Below are 9,128 nucleotides of genomic sequence, written 5' to 3' on the forward strand. Positions count from 1 at the left end.
GCACTTGCTCTACTTCCTAAAAGAAATAAACAAATGAATTAATAAACAGCTAAAAAAAATTAGATTAATACCAAAGCTTTTGATTTCAATATTATAAAATTTTCATTCCCCGACAATGGCGCCAAAAAACATGTTGTTCGAATTCACAAGTGTACGAATTGTCACAAGTAGTATAGGAGTGAATAGAATATCGTCTCCACAGGGAATGAATTATTGCTAACTATCAAATTCTCAACTTCAATTTTATCTCAATGCCGAATGATCAAATAGAATGAATAGAGAAGTAATTTGAATCATAATTCAATGAGAACAAGAAAACGCACTGGTATCAAGATATAAGATAAAAAACAGAGGGGACTAAATGATAGAGCATGACTTCGTTAATATCCCCCTTTATTTCTCCTAACACTTTAATTGAAACTATTATAAACTATTGTTGGCAGGTTCTATTCTATTGACTTGATATTCTTTCTCAAGCAATAACGAGTTTCTTTGAAGAGTAGAGTACCTATATTTCTATGGTTACTCATACAGTTCAAATACTCAAGCATGTAAAACTCAAAGAATGTCACCAAATCTTGCAAAAATATCTCTCTTGCTAAAAAAAAGATAATTATTCAAGTCTAGCCATAATCTTGTTTCTCAACCTTGATTTATCACAAAGAATCAATGTAAAGATTGACCAAATCCAAACAATGCATTAAGAAAAGAAAAATTCTCACAACCAATAAGTTTAGACTAGAAATCAAATAAAGAATAAGGAGGAATAAAGTTTGATAAAGGTTACATTAATGCCCTAGAAATGAGTAATTAGTTTATGCTATAGCTAAGAACAACAATCTACATCTCAATGTTCATAAGAAAGTGGAGAAAAGGGAAAAAAAGATAGGAAGAGAGTAAATCCCAAACACTCTCTCGTGAATCTTCCATTTTTGTGTCATTGTTTTCCTCTTTTGAATCTCCAAAAAACTCCTTCCTTTTCGATCTCCTCCCTTTCCTCCCTAAAAAGTGGTCAGGTCACAACAAGCTGGAAGAGAGAGGGGTGACCTCTCTACTCCCCTTTTTGGCTAGGGTAAAAATAAGTCTAAAAACGAAAGTTCTATTCGTAGCACCTAGGCGCCCATTTGTGTGCCAGCAAAAACTTCGTTTCCAACTTCGTAGCGCATAGGTGCCCAATTTCGGCGCCTAAGCATCGACCATTTAGTCTTTTTATCTACCAAAAATGGGCACCTAGGCGCCCAAAGCACTGGAACAATGGCTCTTTTTCTTCTGAAATTTATCTTTTTCTCCGCTTCTTTAATTCAACTTCTACAAAACAAGACAAAAAACAAATAAACTAGCCAACGAAAAACCAACAAAAACTATTAAATAACCTAGAAAACATTCCAATTTACTAATCCAAAAATTTCACTCATCACTAATTCAACAACAAACCAACCTAAAGATGTTTTTAAAGGATGGCTCCCCACAAAAGTCTCAACTTCCTAACTGACTTGAAGTCCCTGTAAATATAGCATCTCCAACACTTCATTCATCATCATCAAGTGATCATTTTCAGATTTAGACACTTTGTTCTCAGCTTAATACGCTTTTCCCTTATTTCTTAAGTGTTGTTATTTTAAACTTAGTTTATTTTCAAGTTCACTCTTTGTTTTTTCAGCTTCTTACTTTTCAATTGTAAGCTTTTGATCTTATTAAGTTAAATTCCATCAAGTTATTTCATCTTTATTTCTCTCTCTGTATCTTTGAAGTTGTAATCACACAATCTTATGGAATTGACAGAGTACTGCTCCCCAATCTTGAAAGAGAACGGGTTATCATTCGGGTTACAACACCCATTTTCAGCTTGATTTAATTATATTCATCTTTGAATCATCTCTCTTATTTACATCAATGTTCAATTCTGTTTTTACTCTAAAGTTATGAGCTAAATTTATTTCCCCAAGTCCGGTTATGGATAATTAGCTAAAGTTGTTAAAATTGAACAAGGCAAAAGGTGTTTTTTCTCTTTTTTTTTTTTATCACTTAAGGTTGTTTTTATAAGTTAAACTTGATTTGTCCAATTAATGTTTTAACTAAACATCAATACTGAAAGGGTTCATACATTTCCACAACTTTAGTATAAGTTAAACTTGATTTGGCCAATTAATGTTTTAACGAAACATCAATACTAAAAGGGTTGATACATGGCCAATTAATGTTTTAACCAAGCATCAATACTAAAGGGGTTGATACATTTCCACAAGTTTAATATATGTTAAACTTGATTTGGTCAATTAATGTTTTAACCAAGTATCAATACTGAAAGGGTTGATACATTTTCACAACTTTAATGATCTAACTTTGGAGAGAAATACTTTAGCCATAAAGATTTCGCTCGGGTAGCCTAGACATAGGACCTTGACCTAAGGTTACGATTGGTTTTTATTAAATTAAATTCAATTTTCTAATAGACATATTATGGATCAGCTCATACCTTCAAAATCACATTGACATAAGAAGATGGTAAAGCAAAACCGATGAAAATTTTAGAGAGGCGTCTGGCGCCTAGTTCAAAAAAGTTTGCATATTTTTAGCTAATTTGAAATAACTAATCTAGGTTTATTATATTGAGTCTTTAAAATATCAAAACCAACATTATCCTTCATATTTGTTATCCCAAATTCATTAAGAAGACTTCATTAGTCCTTGAGGATCGATACTCGGAATAATCATTCCATTTTACTACTTGTGCGGGTGTACACTTACGCTCTTTCATTTATTTAAAATCCAAAATCCCAAACCCTTCATTTACACGAATCTCACATTTTGTAGTCATTTAAGTAATTGTTCTTCTAAATATTTCCAGACCTGGAAGGATGTCTCAGTCCCTCTAATCATATTCATAACATCTTTAGATATAATCCCCAATAGCCAAGAGGTTAGGAGTCTATCGTTTGTTGTTTAGAGAATGTGTGTAGGGTTGATTTTCAAGCTCCAATCTTTATCATATATCTCCTTTCCTGGCCTTCTTCTTTAGTGAGATGATGATCAATTCCCATGCTCATCATCAAAGGTAATACTTGAGATTTCCATAACATTTAGCTTAACTGAGATCAAGCTGGTGCATTGGAGAAAGGATTGAATGGTAAGGGCTTTTTTTGTAGTTGCCATGAGAATAAATTTGAGATATGATGAGGTGGTTTATTTTGTTAGCACCGCAAGCTCTGATACCATGAACAAACCAACCTCAATATAGATAAATCATAGAGTAATTCTCACTTGAAAAATTGATTTCACAGGAGTAGAGATAAACTCCACTTATACAGAGGAGGTATGAAGCTATTGTCATCGCTAAAATAAGGAAGGAGGAAAGAGTAATAAAATGATACGAGGGTAGAGATTTGGGCAAAGATTGCCCCATTTACACCAACTACTTTCCTAAAATTATGCTACTTATATTGAAATAATACATATGAGTAAATGCTATAAATGCTATCCAAATATGAGAATGTCAGCCTTCCAAGTAAGGTTAAAAATAGGATTCCAGCTCTCAATTAGGAAGTAGAATATTGCATAATATTTTGCTGATCTGCTACTTCGTACACTTCAACTATGCCAACATGTATGATGAGATTGTTGAGGTTGCACAAATCATTTCCTTTGGTCTCTTATATAATCTTGGTTGATTGATGTTAGACTTGAAATCATACGTTTGGAGAGAGGTGGTTTATAGTTAATATTGAGATGCATTACTAAAGAGGTTTTAAGATAGGGAGTTTTAGTCATTTACAAGCCATTAAAAGACTTATTCAATAAAGCGTTTATTTGTTATGAAAACTAGATATAGAGATATTTGTTTGTTGATTAGTAAGGAGAATTAGCTTGCACTAGGGGACTAGATTTTATAGTTCTTGGCCTAAAGAATTAATAATTCGTTCAAGCTTGAGTAATTAAGTAATTGATTCATCGATTAAGTTAGGACCTTTCTCCCCATTGATTTTATCCTTATTATTGTATGTGTAAATTACTTGAATTCTATTATTTCATTCAATTTAAACTCCCTAAATAAAATTGAGGGATTGTATCATTGGTACTTGAGTAAACTATAAATCCAATCCAAAAAATGATATCAGTATTAACTTACCATTTTTATTAAAATTTGACCCGTACACTTGCACTAAGCAAAATCTGTTACAAATATCTAGATGGGAAAAAACACAACCCAAAAGAATGATTTGTTTTTCAATAACTAAACACAAAGGATGCTTTTAGAAGTTACATTGATACTAGAATCTTTAGTACAACCTAATTCCATGAACCTTAAGGACATAAAATGGGGAAAAAAAAACAGGCAAGTTGAAAATTAATTTTCATTTTCAAAGAAAACTACTCCGAAACAAGTCCAAACGAGTTGGAAATACATAAACACTTATTGGTTCTGTTTTTGGCAAAGATCAATATAGATCACTGACCTGACCATTTTGATATCTATCTTATTCCAATTCCAAAAGCAGATGGTAAAAGAAAAGAGATAAAAGGAAAATGAAGGAGAGATTGTTCTAGGAGTTGATTAACTTGATATGTTAATCAAGGCAGAGTGTAATCTTATATTGAGAGGACCTTGCAAATGTTATGAAAATTTCAAGTTGTAATGTAATGTGTTTATGAAACTATAGTAAAAGAGCTATAATCAAGGGTTCAATTAGAAAAGTATAATTTGGATATGGGTGAATGATAATCACAAGGTAAAAGATGCCTATACTTGAAATAGTGTAAGAATAAATTTGTTGACTGGGCGTTGAAACAACTCAAGTACCATTTCAATCAATCACTTAAAGGTAAATATATCTTCACAAATTTAAGCCATAAAACATTAAAGAAAAATGAAATTATAATCATACTAAAGATGTAAATATTATGATGAATATCTTTTTCATCTTAACAGGTTTAAGCCGATAAATCTGACAGCCTAGAAATGGGTTGGGAACAATTGAATGACCTTAGTGACGATCTAATAACCATTGTAATACTAAGATCCAACCTAACTCCTACAAATATGTCATCACTCCACTCAAACAGGCATGCAAATTTGTCAGCATTGCTAGGGTCAAGAATTAGACTGACTTGATCAGTTTTGTTCTTTGCGTGAACGTCTTCATACACAGCTCGCTCCTCTCAACTCGGCTAGTCGCCTCGCATAGATTTAAGACTCGAGAGAATTCGGCTTAAACAAAATGTAAAGCGTATAAAAAATTATCTAATAAAGACATGCAGTTCATTTATTGAATGAACTATACAAGTAGCACACAAGGAATATGTATTTATATGTATAGGATGAGGTTTAAAACTTTACAAATAACTAACATAAATTGCAAACTTATAAAATCACACGACACCAGCTGTGACTTTTTGAAAAAAAATAAATGTCATTGTACTTTTATAAAAACATATTTATTTTATACACTCTAGTGTAGTTTTTAATAATTTTTTATTTAATAATTTGTAATAGATTTTAAGAACGTCATCGATATCAAATAAATTCTTTTATGCAATTTCTTTTACAATAGAAAGACTTTATATCAAATCATACTATAAAATAAAGTGAAGCCAATATGAGTTTAGATCAACAGTAATTAGCATATATCTATATGACCAAGAAGTTTACGAGTTTAAATCTCTCTCGCTCCGTTTTGTTGTACTAAAAAGGCAGAGAAAAATAAATTTAATAATGATTGGTTTTTAAACTTCAAGATAAATGATATTTGAAAAGGAAAAAAAAAGTTGGTAGACAAACGAGATTCAAATAAACATAAAAGTAGTATATTATTGAACAATTACATTCAAATATATCCGTAAATGAAAATAAAATATTCTTGCCAACGAATTTCTTTAATCGATCATGCGAACTCATTAACTCGTAGGGTAATCACATTGTCCATACTCTGCATCACAAGTGACACCATTCAGTCAAATATTTCTACAAAAGGGATATTAAAAGATAAAAAAAAAAAAGGATTGAAATTTTCATGTTACTTACGGGGAGGTTGATCAACGACGTACGCAGCTCCGTCGAAATCGCAAGACCCAGCCGCACGAGTCTTTTTCTGGTAAAAGCTGTTGAAAGCGTACGAAGCATGGGCCTCGAGTGTATTAGGATTGAAGCACGTGGAACCAGGTTGGATCGGACCGCAATCGGCACCTCCCACCCCACATGCATACTCTAGTCCTGCTTGGAGTTTATTCGCACCAGCGTTCTCGTTGGCCACACACCACGCTTGACCCTGGGACGATGGCGTCCCACTTGCAGGCGGCGTCCCACTTGCAGGCGGTGTCCCACTACTAGGAGGCGTCCCACTGCTAGGCGATGTCCCACTGTCAGACCCCGTTGGAAATTCACAGTCTTCATACTCTACACCAAAAATAATATCGTTCAGCCAAATCATTTTTAAACTGTATATTAAAAGAAAAAAAGTCAAAGTGGATGGATTGAAGTTTTAATGGTACTTACGGGGAGGTTCATCAACAACGGAAGCTGCTCCATTGAAATCGCACGACCCAGTAGCATGAGCCTTCTTTTGGTAAAAGCTATTAAAAGCATATGAAGCGTGGGCTTCAAGAGTATTAGGATTGTAGCACGTGGAACCCGGCTGGATCGGACCACAATCAGCACCTCCCTCCCCACACGCATACTCCAGCCCTGCCTTGAGCTTATCCTGCCCAGCGTTCGCGTTGGCCACACACCACGTTTGACCTTGGGGCGAAGGTGTCACACTGCTAGGCGGCGGCATCGCAGTGTTCGGCGGTGACCCACTACTAACTGGTGTCCCACTATCTGGCCCTGTAGGGAATTCGCATTCTCCATACTCTACATCACAAATGACTTGTTTAGCCCAAATTGTTTTAAAATTGATATTCAAATAAAAAATTGAGTAATTGAATTTTTTTATGGTCTTTACGGGGAGGTTGATCAACGACAGAAGCAGCTCCATCGAAATCGCAGGATCCAGCCGCACGAGCCTTCTTTTGATAAAAGCTATTGAAAGCATACGAAGCGTGGGCCTCAAGTGAATTAGGATTGTAGCACGTGGAACCCGGTTGGATCGGACCGCAATCCGCGCCTCCCACCCCACAAGCATAGTCCAGCCCCGCCTTAAGCTTATCCTCCCCAGCGTTTGCATTTGCCACACACCACGTTTGACCTTGGGATGATGGTGTTTCATTGGTAGGAGGTGTCTCATTACTAGGTGGCGTCCCAACAACGGGTGGCGTCCCATTGGCAGGTGGTGTCCCACTACTAGGTGACGTCCCACTATCAGGTCCCGTAGTGAATTCACAATATCCATACTCTACATCATAAATTACATCGTTTAACCAAATTATTTTCAAAAAAATTGATATCAAAAGGAAAAAAATAGACGAATTGAAATTTTAATAGTACTTACGGGGAGGTTGATCAACGACATAAGCAGCGCCATCGAAATCACAAGACTTAGCCGCACGACCATTATTTTGGTAAACACTATTGAAAGCGTATGAAGCGTGTGCCTCGAGCAAATTAGGATAATAGCATGTGGAACCTGGCTGGATTGGACTGCAATCGGCCCCTCCGTCCCCACATGCATACTCAAGCCCCACCTGGAGCTTATCCCCTCCAGCATTCGCGTTGGCCACACACCACGTTTGACCCTGAGAAGATGGCTTTCCAGTAGTAGGCGACATTTGGTCATTACTTCCGTTGACTGACGTCTTAGGCCGAGTCTTAAGTTGGTTAATTGTGAGTGGAATATTGTATACCCTCTGTTCGTTAGGGTAAAATAGGCCATAATTCCTTTCCGATGTTGGACCTGGTTTCTGGTACTCGTTAAATAGTGCAAACAAATAGACATTGATGGGGTCCTTTGGTTTCATAGGGGTCCCACCTCCCGTTAGAACTCTACGCACCAAATTTCCATTATAGGATGCTGCATTCTCCACACTCGCTCCAAGTTCCCCATCATCTCCTTTTGATGGCCACCCGGTCTCCGTAATGACCAACTGAATGTCGTCGTATTTCAGCGCTTTCATAGCCGCATAAACAGCGTCAACTTGAGCCTCGAAAAGGCTAAAGTATTTTAAGCCACTACCGGAATCCAAGACGCCAGGATTGTCTTGGAAGAGAGTGTAGTTGAGGGAGATCTTGTCGGAGTTAGCGGAATAGGCGAAGAAGGGGTAGATGTTAACCATGAGGTAGGATTTGGTCTGGCGGAAGAATTCCAGCATGGGCTTCATGACAGAGTCAACGAGATCCTGTTTGAAGGAACCAGATGAAGTTGGGTAGGAGGATGCGAGAGCACTGAAAGCAATTGGGGAGGATACTTTGATGGAGTCACCGAGTTTGTACTTCTGAAGGGAAGCGTAGATGTTCTTCATTGCTGGGACGAGGAACTTGGTGATGTTGGTGGGGTCGACGAAGACTTCATTTCCGACAGCAATGGCTTCAATTTTTGTGGTCGGGTGGAACTTGGTTATGTTCGCCTGGACCCACTGGTCAGTGAAGGACTGGCTGGCGGCAGCGGAGGAAAGGAGCTGGTTTGGGACGCACACAATGACGGATATGCCAGTCTTAGCGAGGGCGGTGAGGACGGTGGGATCGGTGTCGAATATTTTTACTCCTCTGATTCCTTGGTCTTTTAAGAGCTCGACTACTTTGGCGGGTGCAGGTAAGTCATCGGCAAGTCGGCCATAATTCACCCCAACCCATCCCGCTGCATCTGCGAGAGATATGGCCGAGAGGAAAAGGTAGAGGAACGAGAATATGGGCATGCTTTGGGATGGTGGGGGAACGGTGATTTGCAATGAGGCTGCCTCCACACCCTGAATTTATACGGACAGAAAGTTGTGGCTAATTCTAACGAGAAAGACAGAATGGACAGCTGGTTGAATCCATGGATAAAAATAGAAAATTATCGTCCATAATTAGTTATATCATGCCTCATTTAAATGACTAAATTTAAGGAAACTGTTGGTCTTTGTTTGTTTTGAATTGTGTCGGATCAATTGCAACCGAGTGAGTTCTAAAAATTTATGTTTTTTTTACGAGTCCATGAACACAAATTTACATAAAAATATGAATAAAAACTATGTGTAATTTTGTATAACATTAACCT

General features: G+C 36.8%; 1 protein-coding gene across 1 annotated transcript; it reads right to left on the bottom strand.

The window, feature by feature from the left end:
• Positions 1-5,780: 5,780 nt before the first annotated feature.
• On the bottom strand, positions 5,781-8,810 carry LOC111024298 (glucan endo-1,3-beta-D-glucosidase). The gene is made up of 5 exons (XM_022301944.2): positions 7,425-8,810; positions 6,939-7,328; positions 6,491-6,847; positions 6,020-6,391; positions 5,781-5,924 (listed from the first exon to the last, which is right to left on the bottom strand). The coding sequence occupies exons 1-5, from the start codon at positions 8,782-8,784 to the stop codon at positions 5,893-5,895; spliced, it is 2,511 nt and encodes an 836-aa protein (XP_022157636.1). The 5' UTR covers positions 8,785-8,810; the 3' UTR covers positions 5,781-5,892.
• Between the last annotated feature and the right edge of the window lie 318 nt (positions 8,811-9,128).

This window comes from Momordica charantia (assembly GCF_013281855.1).
Source record: "Momordica charantia cultivar OHB3-1 chromosome 10 unlocalized genomic scaffold, Mcharantia_2.0 BLBB01000010.1, whole genome shotgun sequence".
In the NCBI taxonomy this organism is placed as follows: Eukaryota; Viridiplantae; Streptophyta; class Magnoliopsida; order Cucurbitales; family Cucurbitaceae; genus Momordica; species Momordica charantia.